At 40.0% G+C, this 22,224-nt stretch overlaps 1 protein-coding gene across 2 annotated transcripts; it reads right to left on the bottom strand.

The window, feature by feature from the left end:
- Positions 1-807: 807 nt before the first annotated feature.
- Positions 808-22,132, bottom strand: wdr25 (WD repeat domain 25). Of its 2 annotated transcripts, none has more exons than XM_038728419.1 (7): positions 21,995-22,132; positions 20,630-21,334; positions 16,304-16,451; positions 7,877-8,007; positions 5,690-5,860; positions 4,800-4,940; positions 808-3,459 (listed from the first exon to the last, which is right to left on the bottom strand). In XM_038728419.1, the coding sequence occupies exons 2-7, from the start codon at positions 21,332-21,334 to the stop codon at positions 3,238-3,240; spliced, it is 1,518 nt and encodes a 505-aa protein (XP_038584347.1). In that variant the 5' UTR covers positions 21,995-22,132; the 3' UTR covers positions 808-3,237. The 2 variants fall into 2 exon arrangements, with proteins under 2 accessions (XP_038584347.1, XP_038584346.1); XM_038728418.1 differs by lacking the exon at positions 21,995-22,132 and adding an exon at positions 21,570-21,987.
- Positions 22,133-22,224: the final 92 nt, after the last annotated feature.

Genomic DNA, 22,224 nt, shown 5'->3' with positions numbered 1-22,224 from the left:
CCAATGTACAGAGGGACTGAGAGGATATATGGTATCTTTGTTGTGGACACAATGTCTAAAAAGAGATAAAGATACTACAAATACAATTGTTATTAAACTATGACTATTTTTAATCCAGGTTCAGTAGATGTTAGCCTATATTTATCGAATGTTTTGACCCTGAATGAAGAGGCTTAAGCTGTCCTGTCCTACCTCCAGCCTTGTTCCAGGAACAACAGGCCAGCTGTCTAAATGTCAACATGTGTGTCTGTCTGATGCATGGTTATATATTTTTACTGTATGTTTATTTACTTAATAAAGATGGGTGTTGGGAAGTATATCCTGGTTATTTTACATTACTTATTTCAAGAACCGTAAACCCTTAAGATCCTGGAAATGTTTTGATTTGGAGGTTCACAGTGGGGGACAGAAATTTTCTTTCAAAAAGTCCTCAGCAAAGTTTATCATAGGCAGTGAGCTCTTCTCTGATCCCTTGGCTATGAATTAAACTCCAATTCCAATTGGGACTAGAGTTTTAAAAATTCCGTCACGACTTCCTCATCTGATTGGGACTGACTCCTCTGTATTAGTTATACATTATTCATACTCTCTTATGCTTTATTTATCTCATCCTTCAGTTGTTTTTTGTTGTCCTGTCAAATTTCGAAGACGTCGCCATCCACCTCCTCCTCGTTGCAGAGGTTAGCTGGGGAAATGTTAGCGTTTAGAGTTTTGTTGCCACTTGTAGACGTTAGGGGTGGGGGGAAACACAGATACAGTATAATATCGCGATATTTTCCGTGGTAATATTGTATCGATAAACGGACGTCAAGAAAAGATCTTTTATTATACAAATTGTACATAATAATTTTACCTTTTGGTACTATAATAATAAAACCAATTGCTTTTTCAGTCCAGGAGAAAAAGAGTTTTCCTTTGGGGGCACAATTTGAAGTTGGAAAAAGATAATAAATGTTTAAAATCACAATAATATCATATCATGACTTAAGGTTCGTGATAATATCGTATCGTGAGGCCTCTGGTGATTCCCACCCCTAGTAGATGTGTAGGTGGAAGTTGTGATATCCTAGAAATATCTTAAGTGATTTTTGGCATGAATTTTCCCTAGAGATTCTTAAACACCCAATGTGACACTTGCCATATCATCATGCAGTCTCTAATGGAGGGGATTTGACCACATCTATAGACATCTATATTCAGCTCGTGCTCAACTGACAATTTTAACAGGTCAAGGGTGAGCGGGAGTAAGTCGACTCGCGCCATCTTGGCTGTTTTAATGAGTACATATGGGAGAACTTGCTAGGAGAAATTACATAATCATTGGGATTTCAATCTAAAAAGGGTGGAACTACCGGTAAGTGGAGTTTGCAATTTTGTGCACATTGCATGGTGTATATTACAAGTTGAAGTGAGCATGCACAATTGTGTGTATTTGCGTGTACTTGTACTTAGCGGCCAGCTAATGACAGGTGTGCTGCTAAGGTATAATGTATTTACATTTACATACAGTTTGTATAAACTATTTGTGTGACTATCTGCTTTGTGCAAGGCAGAAAATGTATTCAATGTTTACATTGCACAGATACTGTACATATAGTTACCTGCGTCTAAATCGCCAACAGGTTAGTAAACGCCAGTAAATAGTCGGCACCATCAAGTGGGATGAACTAAATTGGTGAACAGCCAACGTTAACGCTACTTGAAAGTACAATTAAACATTGTCTAAAACAGTGGAAAGCCCTTTTACCGCATGTACCACACAGAAAAATGTGCATGTTGACAGCCGCCAGCTAATGACACAGTTGTGCGGCTAGGAAAAAAGTATGAGCAGGTTTTGAAGGGCTCCTTGTTTCTGTTTATCTTAGTTACTTTCTTTTGTGTTCTCAGTCAGTGCTATGGAGCAAAATTGTGGCCCTAGTAGATTTCTGTATCTCAATATGAACTGTCACTATATGTGAGTGAAGGGGCAGGGGCTGCTGTGCTCTGCACTCTGTTCAAAGTTTGTTGTTCTACAGATAAGTAACCAATATTTAAAGATGTCTTTCCTGAAAAGGTCATCCAATATCGCCCCCTGGTTTGCTGTTGCTGGTCTTGAACTTTATTCTTTGGTCTTTTTCACCTTTTTGAGGCCTTAGTGTTTAATCTTCCTTAATTTGTTTTGACGTTAATGATCCTCTGTATCTGACTTGCACAGAAGGGCTACAACCAACAGCAGAAGCTTTCGTTATTTAGCACATGCAAATCATCATTTGGCTTCACAAATTACTTAGTGGTCTTAAGACAATAATAATGTTAATTTAACTATTATTAACTACAGTTTTAACCACCGCGGGGGCTATAAAAAGTATTAAGCCATAAGAATTTTCCTCTGGGCAAAAAAGCAAAGTGTATTGATACTGTATAAAGATCACAAGCATCTGTGTGCACGTCAGCACTCTGCTGTTGACTGGCAGGATTTTGGAAGAACCTGGCAATGTTTTGACAGATATCTGCGTATTTTTTTAGTTCTCCGGTTGTCTCTCTGTGATGCGCTAAGCTGTCAGTGTGAAAGAAAATGTCATATCAGAGCCTGTGAGAACAAAAAGGCATAGAGGAAAGCGATGTGTATGCAGAATGTAGGAATGAAAAACACCACTGATGAGAAAATGCCCACAGAGAATATTTTCTTTTTGTTTTGACAAAAACTTCAAGAACATGATGTTTTAGTGTGACTATAAAAGCATTAAGGTTGTGTGTGTGTGTGTGTGTGTGTGTGTGTGTATATATATATATATATATACACTGTAGTGCACAATAGTTAACTCTTTGAACCGTAAAGAAACTTTCTTTGATTTCATGTGCTATAACTTGACCAACCTGATTTCAGGATGTGAAAACAGTGTGAGATAGGATAAATATAAATAACATGCTTACAGTAGGATTTTCACAATAGTGACTATTGTTGTTGTGCTACACTAAGGGGGATCAATGGGAGTAGAAATGTGGGTGGTTTTCAAAATAATGTGAAAGCATCACAAGATACACAGTGTAAAAAACAGTTTTTCAGTAGATTTGCTGACTTCCAGCATGTTTTGCCAAGTTTTCATGATCTTATACCAAGAGCTTATGGGAGATACAGTCTTTAAGATGGATGGGCATGAGTTTTCAGTTAAATACTGTCTTCCATCTCATGCTCTTGGTCAACACGCTACATCTTATAACTTCCATAAAGTCCATATTCTTGTCCATTCAGAGTTTTCAGTGCCAGACCTTGATCTCGCCAGCCCAGTCGCAGGTGGCCGCAGTCGCAGGAAGGACGGGATGCTGAGACACACAAAGGCAGGGCTGGCTGTGGGCGGGCAGGATGTGCAGTGTGCGAGCATTGTGGTAATCGTAGAAGTGGGCAGAGCCTGTGGAGCTTCCTGAAGCCAGGATGCTTCCATCCAGAGAAAATTCACACTGCACCGCATACCCCTCCACCTACAAGAATATACGTGTTACTTAGTTACGATGCATTAACTATCCACCAATTAGCCATTTTAACATTGGTACAATAAAGTGTCAGTACAGTAAGTGTTACAACAAGGGTGCATGTGATCAGGAAGCATTGCTGATTACACCAGTCGGAGAAACAGAATAAATCTGTGAGGGGTAAGTGAAAGAACAGTACACTGCATTATTATTACTAACAGGGTGCCCTTGAGCAAGGCAGTGGCTGCATTGAGCACCTTCCACTTGTCGGTGTGTGCAAGTATGGGACTGTGGATCTGGGTACATTCATGTTCAGTGAATCTACCTTGGTTTACAGGTGGGCTATATGACAATATTTATTTTATTTTATTTAAATTATTTTTTTTATTACCGTTTATAGAGAGAGAGCTAGACGTTCTCATCTCTGGCTGTATTAGAGATGTTTAATTCACTGGTTAAAGAGACATTCTGATATGGTTATTTTATCTAGAAACTGTTTCTCAACTGAATTTCCAGGAATACATACAGACAGACAGCGCAATATATAATTATATAGGTGTAATAAAATTTTTTTTAAAAATCAACAAATTAAATCCTCAGCAGTCCACTGTTAATGTAGGATGACATAAAATGACACAGACCACTGAGATTAAAGGTTAGTTTGGATTTTTACAAATCTATATTATTACAGCAAGCCCATATGTAGTGTTGTTCTGTACGTGTGTAAAAAGAGCATTTCATTCTAAAAAGCCTGGAAGATAACCACTTTTATTTGTCTAACTAATGTTGAGGCCTCATATTAGCTTCAGCTGGGGTTAAGAATGCGTTTTGGTACAGAATAAGGACTGCGGATTTGCTAGCATTACATTACAAACTCATTTGGAAGGGATTTCTTTAGGACCAGTGTGACCGAGAGGTATCTCTTTCATTTGTGTGCATATGGACACGATTATTAAGTTAGACTTGGCTCTTGTTTGTAGGTATTTTGATGTCATGCTTTCAGGCTGTGATAAAGTATATATTATTACACTAAAAGGTTGTGTGATACGGTGACTGGTTGCTAACACATGTACTACATGTGGTTTAAAATGAAAAAGGTCCACAAATAAAATGTTTACACCTCAAGGCCACCAACAATGGGGGACCATGACAGCCGTATTCTGATCTGTTTGCCTTCCTCAGTGGAAATATTGTGTGTTTGTTTTGGGGGAGGGAGCTGCGGAGGAAACACAAGTCAACAATGTGTTGTGCAGGTTACGATGGGTGTTTGTTTTTAATTCTACCTTTGCAAAGGATTATTGATCAGCCACCACTCCCTACCCCCATGGCCACAGTTGTTGACCACTGACCTTGTGTCCTCCATATTGCCGCCTCTTGTTCATCCTATAGGGCCGCTGGGAGGAGAATACTGCCATGTAGTTCCCATTGGTCTGCGCAACAAAGGACTCCTCAAGTGGATGGAGAGCCAGGCTGGGGCACGTGTACCGCTCCTGGTGGCCAAATGAGCCGAGGGGAAAATCCAGAGGGGAAATGAAGTCATTATTTGACTTTTCTTACTGCTAACTAACCATGAAGTCAGCTGCATGTCAACTAGACCATTATTTGGAAAAAGCCTTATGTTCAGATGTGCAGTGGCTGAATGTAGTGTATTGGCAATATTTTTGTTATACATTCATGCCAATAAAAGCTAATTTGAATTGAGACTGAAGTCATGGAAACGCTTCATAATATAATGCAATCAACCTGCAATGGTCGTTTCTGAGACCACAGTTTATGTTGTTGTAGTGAATTATACGGTGTCCATGTTATTTTGTCGATCCTAGTGTACATATCAAGAGTAGTATGAAAAATTGACGAGACTTCCTGCGCTCTACAATAAATGCTCAATTCAACTGCATTCAGGGCTGGGAATTTATTCAATACCAAAAAGCACTGAGATTATTAAAAACACTGAGATTATTAAAAACACATTTTTAAAATAGGTGGCACTCAGTAGAGCGCACACTTCCTCCAGCACCATGTATCTGTCAAAACATGCCAGTTCCACATGCCTCATTACCCACTTGTTTCACATCAGGACGTTCACATATTTTCAGGAATTAACCTTAAATTGGATTTGCTTGTTAAAATTCAAACTGATTTTAAGCCTTTTAGCTGGTAATTTCATAATCATGTGCCAATTATTACTATATTTACTCAGGGGCTAGCTTTTCCTCATTCACACACACATTTTACTTACATGGTAGATCTGGTTGGAGACCTTGGCTGTGGTCTGGTAGTCCCAGGCGATGAGGGTGCGGTCCGCAGAGTCTCTGCTTACGCAGTCAGAGCTTGTTATAAAGTCCACACCATCTCTCAAAAACAGGATGTCTAAGGTCTGCTGGACCCCTGCTTTGTACACTTTAACTACCTGGAAACACACACAGTCATAGGATGTAATTGTATGACTCTGTGAACAGTCTCTAGTAGACATACCACATTTAGTACATTTAATTTAGTTAGAATTAGTGTTGAAATAATCCATGATGCTTATATAGCATATATATATGCTTTTCTAGTTTCAATACACAGTATTCATGGCCTTCAGTAGACCAATTACAGGAAGGAGGGGAACTTCTGGACTTTTTCCCTTATGGTGGGACAATATGGGACAACTCAGTGTGTCAGCGGTCATGACACATTGTCAGTCACTTGTCTAACCTTGCCAGATGATCACAATGTGTCCAGCACTGTTTCTATAGCATACACAATGCGTTGTAATGTGGATTTGCTGTGTTAAGATAAAGCATTATCCTACAACAACATATTATGCAGTTATTGATATTTAAAGAAATAAAAACATAAAAATTAGATGATCAGGCTAAAATGTTAGTTCAGATAAGACTATTTCAGATTGTAACCTATGGCGACACTTAGAGATCCCGGCGCTAACAGGTTATCATTAGCACCTTAGTGAAACTCAGAGTCATCTACAAATGCAACAATTAATTGACTGACATATAATCAGCAATATTTTTATAACCACTCATTTTCTCAAGAAAAAATGCCAAACATTCTCTGGTTCCAGCTTCTGAAATGCTTTGATTTGTCATATACGCAAGCAAAGATATTATCTTTGGGTTTTGGACTGATGGTCAAATAAAACAAGCAATCACCTTGGGTTGAGGGGATGTTTTTTTACTTGTTTCTGACATATGATACAGGGTAATTGCAAAAATAATTAGAAATTAATGAAATTAATTGATTGTTACAGCCATCAACCAATTTCCTGCCCTCAAACTAGAAGCCATTTAGGTTTGTGCAATCAGGCTGTATCAGAATATAATTAGGACAATCATGAAAAGAAAGTATTGCCATCAGTGACAACCGGTATACAGACATTCAAATCCAAAAAGGTTCACAAAACTGTTTAAATCTTGAAATGGGTTAAGGCTAAATGGCAGAAAATGAGACAGGGTATCTATCGACTGGTCACAGCTGCAATTTAAACTTTACATTTCTCATTCTAATCGAACAACAGTTTTTTGGTATTTGTCTTTTCTAGCTCACTTTTCACAGAGTTTTGGATTGTATTAGGCGACTGAGTGAACGGCTAGCAGCTACATGGGAAAATTTAACCTTAAACCCCTAAATGCAACTTTAACTGCTTGCCTTCTGCTTTGAACCAAACTATAAGTCTTGCTCTTATCAGAGTTTTAACATAACATGGTAGAGCAATCTCATGCATCCAGTTTAACCCTAATGAGTCCATTTGGAAAGACTTCAGACTATTGGGCTACTGTTGTGCCTGTGCGTCTCAGCCATTTTATGAAGTGGGGTAATTTCACCCCCGGAGCAAGAAACACAGTGCTAAGACTGACAGACAGTCAGGACGCTGCAGCATTAACAACCTATTTTGTGAGGACTGGTCCTCACACTGCACCTCACATTGACACCTACTGGCATAAGCAATCCCTGCTGTATTAAATCTAAAACCCTGCAGGGAAACGATTCAGTTAGCTGTGGGGGGAAAAATTAAATTGGGGGAATGTGAGCACTCATGAAGTGAACAGGATTATCATATAAAACAGCCCATTAAACTTAATATCAAGATTAGGTTGCAGCTTCACAGGAACAATTTATGAGCCCCAAAAACAATTTAAATTTGCTTTAAACAACTGAGATTATCTGAAGTATTATTTGCATTACTATGCATGCAATACCATCCTTTTAGTGAAATATAGCATGGGTCATTGTGCGTGGCCACATGTACCTACTAGCTTGTTTGTACTGGTGTGTAACGGTGGGTCTGGAGGAGGGAGCTGTGCATGAGAAGCATGTGTTCAAAGCCTACCTGCCTTAGATTTATAAAAAGGTCAAACAATAGTCTGTGAACCAGAGTCAATAAAAATGATAAATCTACTCTAAGGAGGTTAATAAGTTTGACCTTGCAGCTCCGAGAGTCCCAGGCCTTGACCACTGAACTGTAACCTCCGCACAGGAATACCTCTGGGCTGCTGGGATGCAGGACCACACACATCACCTTGAACTGGTTGTCTAATTTCACCACCTGCTGCCCTACAGATAAGAAGAAATAAGAGAGAGGAGAACAAGATCAACTTCTTTCTGAAATCTTTATATCTTTTGTCGGTAGTGAACTCTGAGATTACACACTGCCAAACTGAAGTATGACGGAATCTTTATAATATATTGTATTTTGTGCTAAAAGCTAAGATTCTCACAACAACAACAAATTGCAGCATCTTACACTCATAAACCGAATGCCTTTGCTTTCAGTCCTGATAAAAGATTTTTCTTTTTCCCATCAATTTTTTCTTTTTCTTAAAATATTTTCAAATAAGCTCCAACAATGAGTAAAGGTATATTTACATCAATTATGAGGGATAGTATCAAGTAGAGCTGCAATGATTAGTTGATTAGAAGATCAAATCACTGTTTTAGTTTTTTTTCCAAGAAAAAATGGCAACAAGATAATTGAAGATGGCAACTTGGATTCTGGGAAATCATTATGGACATATTCACTATTTTCTCTACATTTTACAGACCAAACGATTACTCAATTAAAAGAGAAATCATAACAAAACCCCAAAGATACAATTCACAGGACACAGAACAAAGAAAAAAGAGTTTAGCAAATCAAGGCAACTGCGGAGGACCACTTAGATTTACAACTCAAGAACCACATTATTCATATTACTTTAACAGTAAAGTACATTCTCCATATATATTTTATAAAATAAAAGGACCCATTTATAATGGGCCGTTTGCCATTAATAATGTAAGTAATCTTTTCCAGAGGTAGAGTAGTAGACGATGAAATTTCTCTCATAATCTTCTAAATCCATGAAACAGTACTAAATGATTATTTCTCTCCTGTACACTCCTGCCACTGCTACGCACATGGGTCCGAGCAAACCAACACTCTCTGAATGAGTTTGTAAAGTGTTATTAAGCTTCTTTGATGTACTTCATGTGTTCAAAATACAGTGAGAAACAGAAAACAAAAGAAACAGAATCAGAAACAAAGAGAGCTAGTGCATTCTGTGTGTCTTCTATACATTCAAAAAGGATATAAAAAAAAACACCCAGACCGTTATACTAATGAATTAAGACAAACTGTTGCAGTTTATGCCACATGAAAAGCTTGATTAGACATTTTGTCTTTCTCGGCTGTCAAACACGAAACTAAACACAAAATAAATTTCAACTACAATTCCACTGAGATGCAAGTTCTGCTGAAACCACTCCTTGGTTTATTAATTGAATGCACTGCGAGGATCCAATCCTGCTTGTGACGTGGCCATTAGATTCCTGTGCAGTAAAAACTGTGCGTAATTAAAATTGTGCCGTCGCCTTCGCTTAGAAATGGGGATTGGGAAACAAGCTCGCTGACAAAGATACAGTAAATCTTGCTGTAAGTTTCTGCCAAAGATAGTGTTCCCAACTAGGTGCTCCTTCAGGAATTCATGAAGGAACGATGTTAAAGTAAAAGGATAACAAGCTTCCTGTGATCATTTCAGGTCTGAAGCACAGTGTGATATTGTTTACAGTCTACATCGGTTAGTGTTTGATCAAGTTTCACATACTCTCACATAAGACCACATACAGTTTCTTGTGATGAAATGAAACGTATGTTTTTAATCACTGGATGCCCCAAAACAACTGAACTGTCTGTCTTAATGATGGTGGGTGATGGGACTGACCAGTAATCTGAAAAATCGCACAGTTTTTGCATGCGGGTTGCGAGAGATTGTCTGGGCATATGTCCAGACCTTTTTATATACAGTCTATGGTCCAGACAGCCATCATATGTATCAATCTCTAAAAGGCTACTTGATTTAATCATCACTCAACACAAAAAGATAATCTAAACTGAGAAAGACACTGATGATAGAGAAGAGAAACCAGAATATAAAACACTGTTTTGGCTAGAGGCAGCTTTATCTAAATCAATTAAAAAAAGTCATACTTAAAAACAAAACAAAAACACTGAGGGGCTTAAATATAATTAAGCCTGACAGGGTGCGACCAAAAAAATGTGTTTCCTGGGAAAACCGGTAGAAGGCTACACAGGGAACCAAGCCAGACTACAAGCCAGCAGCTCTGTCAAAGGCTATGCAAAGTAGAATACCTCAGGGTTCAACGGCTCCTCATTAATTCATCGAACAAACAACAAAGACCCCATCCAAAACAGTCTTAGGCAGTAAGCCCACAACAGGAATGCACTTCATTACACTCTTCTAGGATATTCCTACCGAGTCTTTGTAAAAAGGGGGGGGGGGGGGTCACGGCTAATAAACTGCAGCAAAAATGGACCTTCTTTCACTTAATGGTGGACTAGCTCGCTCCCAAATTCAATTGCATTGATGCAAAGTTTTAACAGGCCATTTCGCCGGGGCTCACGCTTCCTGCTTAATTGGCTTACCCGCAGCGATACAGAGAAGATCTGTCATCGAGATTTAAAACTCATGTTTGGCAAGACAACGAGAAAACCAACAATCTCCTTGTAATAAATAGGGGCCTCGTCATGTTTTAATTAAGCAAGATTAATTAGCTTGCTTGAGAGGAGGGAGATAAGGGAAGGCTGCAGTGATCCGTTCCTCCAACGCCATAGTTTACTTTGTAGTCTTGAAAGAAAGTGTGATCATCCTGCGGAGCTGACACGCAGTGGATGACTACGGTGCAGAGGACATTAGGGATGATTGGGATGGCGGGGGATGAGCCCCTTAGAGTAGAGGGGTGCTGGGAGAAAATGGGTACTCTCCCTCATTACCGGATCCACCATAGCAGGGTGCTGTCACAGCAACATAAACAAAGGTGAGACACACATTACTTGGTTTTGACAAGCCATATCCAAAAAACTATCTTGGAAACAGGCTTACTAAGCCATATTTGTAACTAGTTTGATGTTTCACGTTAAGAAAGTGTCCTGAACATTGTAACTGAATTGCAATTTATTAAATTTATCTTAATGAAGTTATTAATGCACGTCCCTCAGTGTGTCCCTGTACAGCTGATGATCCCGACACCAAAGATAACAAAGATTTCCAGCGTCACAGGAAGCGAAAAAAACTACTGAACTCTAGTGTGACAAATATATATAGCCAGCTGTCACATGATGACAACTAAACTGTCTCCATGACAAATAAGCAGCTCCATCTGCTGAGGAAGGCCCTCCCAGATGTGGTTGAAAGCTTTGGAAACACAAAGTGGACCTTGTGTTAAATGGCCAAAGAAAATGTGTGGATGCCCTCTGGGAAGATCATTTACTGCATGCACAAACACTGACTGACCTCCTACGTAAGGTCAAAATCTTGGAGGTGTTTTTGTAATAGCAAATTTACCTTGATTGAATCTGTTTCAGTGATCATGTGCTCAATTAGCACCGTCCAGTTACTAACCCAGCACAAAAAAAAAATACAAAGTCTGCATACTTCTTGTGACAGTTTTCACTTCGTTCCCTATCAAGGGTAGCTGATGACACACATGTTGCAAAGTATACTCACCACTGAAGAAATTCTCACAGTAGCATTTACAGTATATAATATAATTAATCTATCCATCTGTCAAACTTTTTCAAGTCAAGGGATTTAAACTGACCCTTATTTGATAAGCTTTTTGGTCCCCCATCTGATACTTTTGTTTATACTTTTTAAATGTTTTATTACTGAGTGTATGAAACCCATGACCAAAATAGTTATACATTATGTCACTGTGTAAATGTGTGTGGATTTAAAGAATTGTGGTTAATATATTAAGTTTTAAATGTGCCATGCTTTCTTACAAACTACAGTTTCATCAGCATTTTGCTGGGGACCCCTGGATCACCCTCAAGGACCCCTGGGGGTCCCCGGACTCTTGAGAGCCACTGTTTAACCGCACTAAAGTAAGTCATACCAGTCACCAAAGAATGATCTGGGCTTTACTTTCCTTCACAGCAAGGATCTGTTGTTTTTTTCCCCATCACATCACCAGTTGAAATCCGTGTTAACTGGGCAGGTTACCGCTGTAAAATGAAGCTTTCGGTACCTAATGGCAGTCAGGCTACCTCTGACGAGCACATGGAGGGCTGTGCGGCCCCCCAAAGAAATGCCACCCCACACCATTACTGACCCGCCGCTAAACCGGTCATGCTGGAGGATGTTGCAGGCAGCAAAACGTTCTCCACGGCGTCTCCAGACTCTGTCACGTTTGTCACATGTGCTCAGTGTGAACCTGCTTTCATCTGTGAAGAGCACAGGGCGCCAGTGGCGAATTTGCCAGTCTTGGTGTTCTTTGGAAAATGCCAAACGTCCTGCACGGTGTTGGGCTGTAAGCACAACCCCCACCTGTGGATGTCGGGCCCTCATACCACCCTCATGGAGTCTGTTTCTGACCGTTTGAGCAGACACATGCACATTTGTGGTAACGAGTGGTTATTTCAGTCAAAGTTGCTCTTCTATCAGCTTGAATCAGTCGGCCCATTCTCCTCTGACCTCTAGCATCAACGAGGCATTTTCGCCCACAGGACTGCTGCATACTGGATGTTTTTCCCTTTTCACACCATTCTTTGTAAACCCTAGAAATGGTTGTGCGTGAAAATCCCAGTAACTGAGCAGATTTTGAAATACTCAGACCGGCCCGTCTGGCACCAACAACCATGCCGCGCTCAAAATTGCTTAAATCACCTTTCTTTCCCATTCTGACATTCAGTTTGTAGTTCAGGAGATTGTCTTGACCAGGACCACAGCCCTAAATGGATTGAAGCAACTGCCATGTGATTGGTTGATTAGATAATTGCATGAGAAATTGAACAGGTGTTCCTATAATCCTTTAGGTGAGTGTAGGTGCATCTCAAAAAATTTAAGTTGTGGAAAAGTTCATTTTCTCCCCTTAATTTAACTCATAAAGTAAAACTTTCATATATTCTAGATTCATACAAATAACGTAATCCTTTTTTTTTTTTTTCAATCTTGATAATTACAGCTTACAGCTCATGGAAATCAAAAATACTGTATCACAAAATATTCTTGAAGTTTAAAGTAAATAATTTTTAATTCAGAAACGTTGACCTGAAAAGAGGTCTAATTAGCTAATTAACTCATGCCAAGGTTTCCTGAGCCTTTAATCTCTCAGTCTAGTTCAGTGAAATTCAAATTCACTTTTCCACCTTATTCTTTTTTCTTTTTTTTTTGATGCACCTGTATCTGGATATGTTAATTTTTAAAACAAAGAATTTTCTGTGGCATGGCCCCCAGTCTCAAACCCCCCATGTGACTCATTATTTAGCACTTGCACTACTGGCACAGACTCTAAATTGCCCGTAGGTGTGACTATGAGCATTAATGGTTGTCTGTCTCTATGTGTCAGCCCTGTGAAAAATAATGTGAAACTCCATCTTACAACTAAACTGTTGCTCAAGCCTTTAGCTACATTCATCAAATATGATTCTGCAAAGCCAATGTGAGGTGGAAGGGCAACGCACAAGCCCACTCCAGCACTGGCACTCTCTTTGTGTATTTTTTGAAAGCAAGGACAATCTCCCTTCTACCAGTGCCTGAAGGGATCTGGACAGAGAACTCAAGTTCTGCATACACATGCAAGAACTGACGCATCATCCTGTGGCAGCCTGTGGGTACACAGGCATATTTTCCTCTGCCAATCAGCTTTTCCAAGGACGCTGGACAACAGCTGCCACTTCACACTAATGCCCTCCAGATAAAATTCATTTATTCCACTCCCCAACTCCTGCTCTCTCTGTTTCTCCCTCTTCTCTTTTGATGTCTCTTGCGTCCTTTCTCTCCCTTTCTCCTTCTGCATTAGGCCTCTTAACCTGCTCTCCCTCCCCACATCCACCTCTCCCTCTGCTATTGCTATTCAGCTGTGACAGTCTGCCGCTGGCCCACTGGGAGTGGATATAAGATTGTACAAATTAAATTCGACACAGGAACAACTGCAAAGATGGCCAAGGAAAATGGTCCCACACAGCCTTCTTAGTGCCTTGGCTCCTCTATAATTCTTTTTCTCTATAAACAATACCAGCATTCGGTTAGGGTGTGTGGTGGTGAAATATGGGGTCAGGTGTCCTACGAGATTCTCACTGATCATTAAAGGGCCTGCCCACATCTCCAAAAAGAACTGAATTGAAGAGAATGGGCCCAGCTGCCTTCCTTGTTAGAGCTGAGAGGCTCTGCATTACTGTGAAAAGCATAAAGATCACATTCATCCTGATTACAGTCTCACACGGCAAACACTCAGCTCCCTCACTATCCCCATCACTCTTGGTAGATCTAGCGTTAACATTTTGGCTGCATGAATGTTGGGAGCTTCTTTTGTTATTCAAATATCACCGTCATTATTATGCCAACACCTTGGTGTAGCACTGTTATGAGTGTGTGTCGTGTGTCAGAAACATAAATCCTCTGGAAAGATGGGAGCCAAAACCAAGTTTTGACAGTTATGTCAGTCTGTCTTGAAATTATTATGAGGTAAATTATGCAGCTCAGCCTCTGTCCTTTTCAGTGCTTGACTATGATTGGTTTTAATCACAAACAGTCTATAACACATTAAAATTGCACTACAGTTGTGCAGAAACTAGGCTGGAATTCCCAACTCCCATATTAATATGCAACTAAATTAAATTTTCTTCATCTCGTGCTGCCATCTGAATTCATGCTTATTGCTCTGTAGTTCCAGCACACAGCTGCGCGCTCTCATCCTCAGAAACAACCTGGTTCATACAAATAAATAATAATAGTGGTAAGAAAATAAATAAGATTAATAAAAAATATCATCAAAAAACAAACAGAAAACGAGTTACAGGATTGACGTGCAAGGGCTCTTTGGATGTGTGACATTACTTCAAAGCTGTTAGTTTGAATCCACTACGATGTCCTATGGCGCTGAGCAAGGTGTCGGTAGCTACCAAAGTATAAGACCAAAAATAAAATAAATAAATAAATTTGCTAGTTTATGTTGTGTTGTGGTTTGTGACGTTCCCGTGTAAGGTCATGGTGGCTGCTCCTGTGGTGATGTATCCATTATTGATCCCCTTCCTGGAGCTGCCTGTGTGTTTAATGGGCTGGCCATGCTATTATCCGTAGGCTTTATTGGCAGTATTGACAGACATGCTGAGAGGGGAAGTGCAAACGGCAGCAAGTCATCACAGCGATGTGTTGACCCTAGAGATATCGTTGCCACGGGGGCTACAAAACAGTGTCTATTGGCGCAATTCGTTAAACCTCTCTGAGGTCTTTTCCTACATTTATGCACACTGCAACATACTCCATTAGCTGTTGGGGAATTTGACATTATTCTTGGTGACTCTTCTGTTCATTCGGAAATCTGAGTTTTGAACATTTTTAATTTGAGCTGTGTAAAAATTCATGAATTGTTTGAGATGAAGGACATCGAGTGAACTGCTGAACAAGCAGTCGCCCTGTTGTAGATTGTCTGTGTGATGTGTGTGTGAGATACAGAGAGAGAGTGGCGTCCCATTTTAGGAACCATCTCCATTGACGCGGATGTGTAGCCTCTATAGACCTTAATTTAGAGGATCGACCGCCTCCCTAAATGAGGTCTTTATACCAAACAATGCAATGGAGCAATGAAGACGTCACTGCAGGGTGTATATAATGAAAAGAATAATTACAAGTGTATATATTTTATGATTATACAATATACTGAAATTATAACTATCAGAAGAATATTTGGTTCTTCACTTTATGTACACTAATATGATACTGTTGAAGTAAACTGATGAGCTGACGTGGATGAAATGCACAATTTAAAAGTGGCTGGACCCCACTGGATTTTGAGATACTACAGGCGAAAATGCCGACTGTTTAATTTACATTTACACGGGAAACGAAGGCAGCATGTCTTGGCTACACTTGGAGGAGTCTTTCGGATTGAATAGTTGACTGGTTGTGATGTATTTGCTCTACAAATGCGGATTTTGAAGGTTGCCCCTCACGACTTCAGAGAGAGAGAGAAGCAGCTTTGCAATTTATACACAGTTTCAGTTTATAACAGGTTTTTGGGCCCAAGGCAAATTAAAGTCACTCCACACATAAATTATTATACTAAAAATGTGAGTTAGAAAAAGACCCACACTAAATTAGCAATAAGTGAAATTGCCAAGACATTTTGTTTTCCCATAACACCAGCAATATGCTCAGAGAAAAATGTTTGTTCAAAAGGAGCTCAAAAATTTTAATTAAACAAATGTGATGTGGTTTGACTGTCACTTCCTCAGTGTTTTAGCAAAATACAAAAGGTAAAGCATAGTTATTCTGTTTTAGTGTAGCATCAGCATGGTTTGTTCCATGAAATTGTGTTCATCTGACACACAGAAAGAAGTGTCGCCGCTCACCTGTCTCTACATCTGTGCTCACAGCTGTGTTGTCAAATGAGCCAGTGAGAAGGTGTCGCCCGCAGGGGGTCCAACAGGCATCGCGCACAGCTCCCGAATGGCAGCTGTAAACCCTCAGGCATCGCCCGCTTTCTGCTCCATCCCACACCTGCCAGACATGGGCGCATCACATCAAGACAAAGTCACAAATACACTGAGACTGGGGAGACAAAGTAATTTTTAATGCAGGAGCTCAAAATAATCTGGTAGAAAGCTTTTATATGAGTACATGTCTTAACAACATGTTAACGTTATATATCAGTCATTTGTGCTCAGTCTTTTTTAGGTTGCTTTGACTCATCACGTCACTGATACACAAAAGACAAAGATGCTCTATGAAAAACAAAACAAAAAAAGCTTCTGTCTGAGTGCTAAAAGGCTAAAAGTTGACACTGACCCTGCCATCCTTTACACCTCAAACAAACACCGAATGAAACAACAGCATGCTAGAGAGTAGCAGTGAAGAAGAGGAGACATCAGAAGGCACTCATACACTGTGCTTTCCTTCATACAAACAAGAGGGAAGGACCTGCAAGCTTTGGGCGAGGTTTCAAGGCAGTGTACTGAGAATCAAATCGTCCAGGCCTGGTTTGGTGGCCACTGTTCTCCCGACTGAAAAGAGGAAACAAAGGGACATTTTTTTCTGCCATGCCTTAGCAGTTGATGAATGCAACGTGTGCTCCGGCCCTGAAAACATTTCCTCTGTGAATGAGAAGTGCTGAATGTAGTCTGTCTCTTTTTCAAAGCTGAGGAAGATGTAATCTAAGCATTCCTCATCTAAATTTAGTTGTAATGAAATAAAATTAAATTACTCAGCAAAGTGCCACTAGATAAATTGGCATAATATGTACACAAGTCAGGCTTATTTGCTGGATTTGAAGTAAAAACCAAGCTTTATAATTAATAAATCAAACTAATTACCTTTTGAGTGCACCTGGAAATTAATTCCCTGTGGGGTCTAATGGATTTAGTGGTTTTGTATTGTTGACTATAGACAGAGCTGAAGAGAAAAGCACCCTTCTGTTAGTTGTGACTCTACTATCTGGCTGGTTTGAAATGTGATATCATGCTGTGAATAAAGTGCAAAGAGAGGCCTAAATAAGCAGACAGTGATTTATGATTAGGTATTAATCTGCCAGATTGTTCTATTGTTGATTTTGGCTTCATCTTTTGTCATTGTCGCTGTGTTTTTGCACCGGGCTTAAAAACGATCACTTGGCAAACTTGCTTTTCATCAGATGTCCTGTTGATAATGAGTGTGATTTAATGTCAGACATGTCAAAAGACAAAAAGTGTCTCCCTGAAGCCCAGCCTGAAATCCAGTGGGTGGTTCAGTCTCCTGCCCACTGAGGTGAGGCATTTTACACTAATGATGAAGTATTTTTGCTTCTCCAGCATTGCAAGGGCCACAGAGGAACTTTGAAGATCTGTGGGGCGCTGCAGATCCCTCTCTGCCTCTCTCTGTGTTTCATTATTAAAGATGACTCCTCCATACAGCACAAAAAACACATTGAGAAAGTCTGTACCACAGCTCCCACAGGAGGCAGACGGGGGGAGACTGACATATCTATCCAGCAGGCAGTGGTTTAACAAACAGAATGCCAGAGATGCCTCCAGGGTGAGAAAAAAAGTAACAGAGAGGGAGACAGAGGCTCCCACTTTTAATTGCGAAAAGCTAAATATTGGAGTGAAGAATCTATTAACTAACTATTCTGTGTGATCTTAGGCTTAGGGAAACACTGCCATCTCAAGGTAACATGAACATCTGTTCAACAGCATCCGATGATAGCATCTATAGTCACAAAAGCTTCAAAACATTCAACTAAATGCAGACTTCTACATAACAAATCTGACAAAGTGGCATGTTGTTTAAGGCATGTCTCCGATGACTGACAGAGTTAATGATATTCACCACAACAACACCATTCAGTGCTCACACAACTGCAATAATCCCCTACAATGTGCGCCCTGGGCACGGTTGAAAATGAGCGCTTGTTTATTTACGTCCCCTTTAATTTCACCGGCCACTTAACAGACACGCAAAGCGGATCCATGCAGATGAGTAATCTGCTTCCTAAATGACTCTCAGTAATTAAAACTAAATTGGTATTCGTGTTATCAAGTTAAAACTGCTGCCTTACACCTGCCGTAGCCATGGTGACAACAGCTGCAAACAGACTGGAATAATAATAGTCTGATGCTGCCTCGGAGGAACTGACAAGACAGGATGGAAGAAGAGGAGGCGGAAGCCTGAAGGGTGAGGGTGAAGAAACACAAGCACAAAGAGCAATGTGTTAAGACTTCACAGAGTCCGTCCCCTCTCACCCTTCACGCAGAGAATAGAAAAGATTGTAGTCGAAGTGCAAGGGAGCTGAAAGACATAATCGATATAACTGTACAGTCAGGAGGAGCAATAATGTATAAAAAACTGTCATAGTTGCCTGTGCAACTATTCTGATAATTGAACAATTACTGTAGTTACTTTTCAAGCTAAGATTCACAATTGTAAGCATTTGCTGCTGAATATCTTTGAGTGTTCCACTATTTATTAGAAAAACAAACAAACAAGCAAGCAATAAGACACTTTGTCTTATAATAAATTGCAATGGGAATGTTTTAAAAAATTATTTTCTGCCATTTAGAAGACCAAACAAAAATTGATAATGAAAACAGAGTTGCAGCCCAGGTTTTATTAATGAGATGATGCCAGTCAAATTATTTTCTGTGACCATGGTATAAAAACATCTAGTTATTACATGATTGGAGATGCCTTTATTGGATACAAAAGTATAGCTAGTTATGTCAGCTGATTGCTGTCTTTTGTGGCTTCCAAACACCTGTGTTGCCAACAGGAGAGTTGCAGAGTGTCCTCTAGTTGACAAACAATGCAACAACAACACTCATAACCTGACTGAATCTGTCTTCTGTCACTTTGTTTCTTTTTTAAATGACATTTATCAGCTGTTATAAACACCGATACCATTTATGCAATTACCTCATATTGGCACGCTGATTTATCGTTCAGGCTAGTCTTTAATGAAAGCCTGAACAGTGAAAGGTAAAGCAGAGATAAAAAAACAAGATGTGCTCTTCTATGGAAAAAAAAAAACTGATCACTTAAAAATATTTATAATTTTGTTGAAATCAACTATAAATATTTTTAAGCCACTGAATTCCTGTATGTTTTAATTTCATTTTAGGACTGAGTAATCATGAGGATTACATCACAATCATGACGAATTGCAGAATAAAACCTTTGTATCGCCTCATAATCAGGCAATTCTGGTCTAAATCATGTCAGATACCAGCTGAAGCAAACATTGCTAATTGTTGGGCTAACTTAAATTACTGTGCAGATGCTGAAGATATCTAAAGCTAGTATGAACATTTAGAGAGAAAAAAAAAGACCTGTTGCTGAGATGAGTAAGATTATTTGATATACTCCTCTTTCTACTGGTTTCACAGTATGAGATAGAGAAGAGAAACTATTATATACAAATGACCAAGTCTTCTCTCTTCTCCCCTCGTCTCCAGCATCTGCTCCAAACTGCCCTTTCCAGGTGCCAAAGAAGGTGGTTGCCATATTGCTGCATTTGCATTGTTATGCAAACGACCTCATGCATATTTAAATTATTGATTATTCAGAGTCCTCTTAGGATATTGGTTGGATACCGTGGCATCCTACTGGGAAATATTTGGTCACTGGCAGACACCTGCATGGCTTGACCTTTACTGTAGGGAGATGAGGGATTGTTTTCCTGGTGTGAAATAAAGAAAAGAAGGGGGAGGGGGAGAATCAGAAAGAGAGAGAGAGAGAGCGAGAGCGATAGGAAGTCCCACGGGTCCTGACATACATTCAACTGACAGATATGATTCTAAAGAAAGTACATTTATAAATTGAGGCAGCAGGGAAGATGTTATCTCCCTGCCTGTCATATAAATGATTATCCCCTTAGACAGCCCCGATGCACTAGGCACCCACCCGAAACTATATATAAAAAACTATACCGTTATAAAGAAAAACTCTACCACACCACCACTTGGAGCATATGGAGCAGTAACAAAAGAATGCCAACTTTTATCACACGGAGAAAAAAATTCAGAATGAAAACTAAAACTTGAATTGCATAAGTCAGTTTGTATAAAATAACAATTGAGAAAGTCCAAGTCATTGGAAGCACTAATCTACATAAGCACTAAATCCCCTGTTTAGTGAGTTGAGAGCTTCCAAGTATCAATGCGCATCATTTTTGAAGTCAGTGACAGTGTTAATGTTGCTATCATTACCTTGAAAGTCTTGTCCATGGAGGCAGACAGCAGCAGATGACTGAGATGAGGCATAGGACACCATTGCACTGTGTTGACTGGGCCCTGGTGGCCTCCCAGGCTCATCAGGAGCCTCCTCGGTATCCCTGCAGCGCCGGGCTTGTTAGCAAGATATGGCTTTACTCTCGCTGATACTTCGGAAAGAATTTGGCTTTCTCTGGTCTGACTCCCTGGGACTTGCTCGGCTGGGTGCACTGTACGGTCCACTGTCTCTACTGAAGTGGTAAGTCTCTGTCTCTTGGGGATGTACGGTCTGACACCAGACGGGACAGTGTGATGTCTTTTTGCTGGTTGGTTCAGCCCATTGCCGAAGCTTTGTGGCATGTGAGTCTGCAGTGCTGAGAAACTCAGAGGAGCTGTGGTATCTCTGAAATGTTTTTCTCGTGTGGTCCTGTAATTGCAATATGTTCTTTCTAAGCCAAAACAGCTCTGTGGCTGTGAATGTAGTGAAGATCTGCTTCTTTCTGAGACATTTCCATGATATGACCTGTCAAGGTCTGATGTGAAGCTGTGAGGGCTCTGGGTTACCTCAGAAGGATTAAATACCCTAACTTCTTGGTCTTGTTCACGGGATCCAGTTGGGACAGAGGTCGATGCTCCCTCATCCCTTTGATCAAGAGAGTCATCCTCTGATTCTGAATCCTCGTAGGCCACTAATGAAGACATCTTCACGTGGTATCAGGGGTGGGATATAAAGGGACAACAGATGAGATGTCAGTATAGCTTATCCATTAGAGGCACAAGGGTGACATCTAGTGGTTGCCTGAATTCCTGCACCTAAAGGTAGTGACTGCTACAACTTTGACAATAAAATAACTTCACCCGGAAGTTTAACCACAAATTTACAAATGTTTTGTTGGGAATGTATTGTCACTAGTGGTGTGAAATGTCTAGCACTCACCTTCGTGCACCAGCCAAGTAACGTTAGAGTGGGAGTTAAGTATGAAGAGGAAAAACCCACTACAAGCTCACAGTATTTTAAAAGACGAAGACAATTTTCTGGAGATATTAACGTTAAAATTGTTCTGTTCTGTCTTCATATCAGTGAACTTACTGCCTTCGGAAAGAGCAAAGACACTGTAGCAATTAGCTTTGTATTGTTTGCTAACGTTAGTTGACTTATAAGCGTAATTTACAGACAGGAAGTTGTCAATGTCACATAACGTTAACACTTTAATCCCCAAATTTGCGTCCAACGCTAGGTTAACTTAACTGCCACCAATATAGCACAATTAGCTAACGTTGGACTTTTGCATGTCTGAAAGCCTAACGTAATAAAACCTACAAAGAAAAGCTACCCGGTGAATCTGCCTTTAAGTGTTATACCTGCAATCTGGTTAAAACTGTTAATACCCGACTCCTGAGGTTAAAACAGCTACACTTCAGGTCCAAAATCCCGCAAAATCATTAAAGAAGATGCAGTTTCAGAATAAAAGAAATTGTTCGATTTCTTCACTCATGTCAGCCTCTTCCTACGCCAAAAAGCTTTTATTTTGAAAGAAGACGGAACAAGAAGCGGCTGTCCCACTCCTCCGACATAGATCGTATTAAATGCA

Source organism: Micropterus salmoides, unplaced genomic scaffold, assembly GCF_014851395.1.
Source record: "Micropterus salmoides isolate LMB-PRFRI ecotype aquatic unplaced genomic scaffold, ASM1485139v1 Ms_hic_scaffold_19, whole genome shotgun sequence".
Lineage (NCBI taxonomy): Eukaryota > Metazoa > Chordata > Actinopteri > Centrarchiformes > Centrarchidae > Micropterus > Micropterus salmoides.
This window is presented reverse-complemented; position numbering and strand designations above follow the sequence as displayed.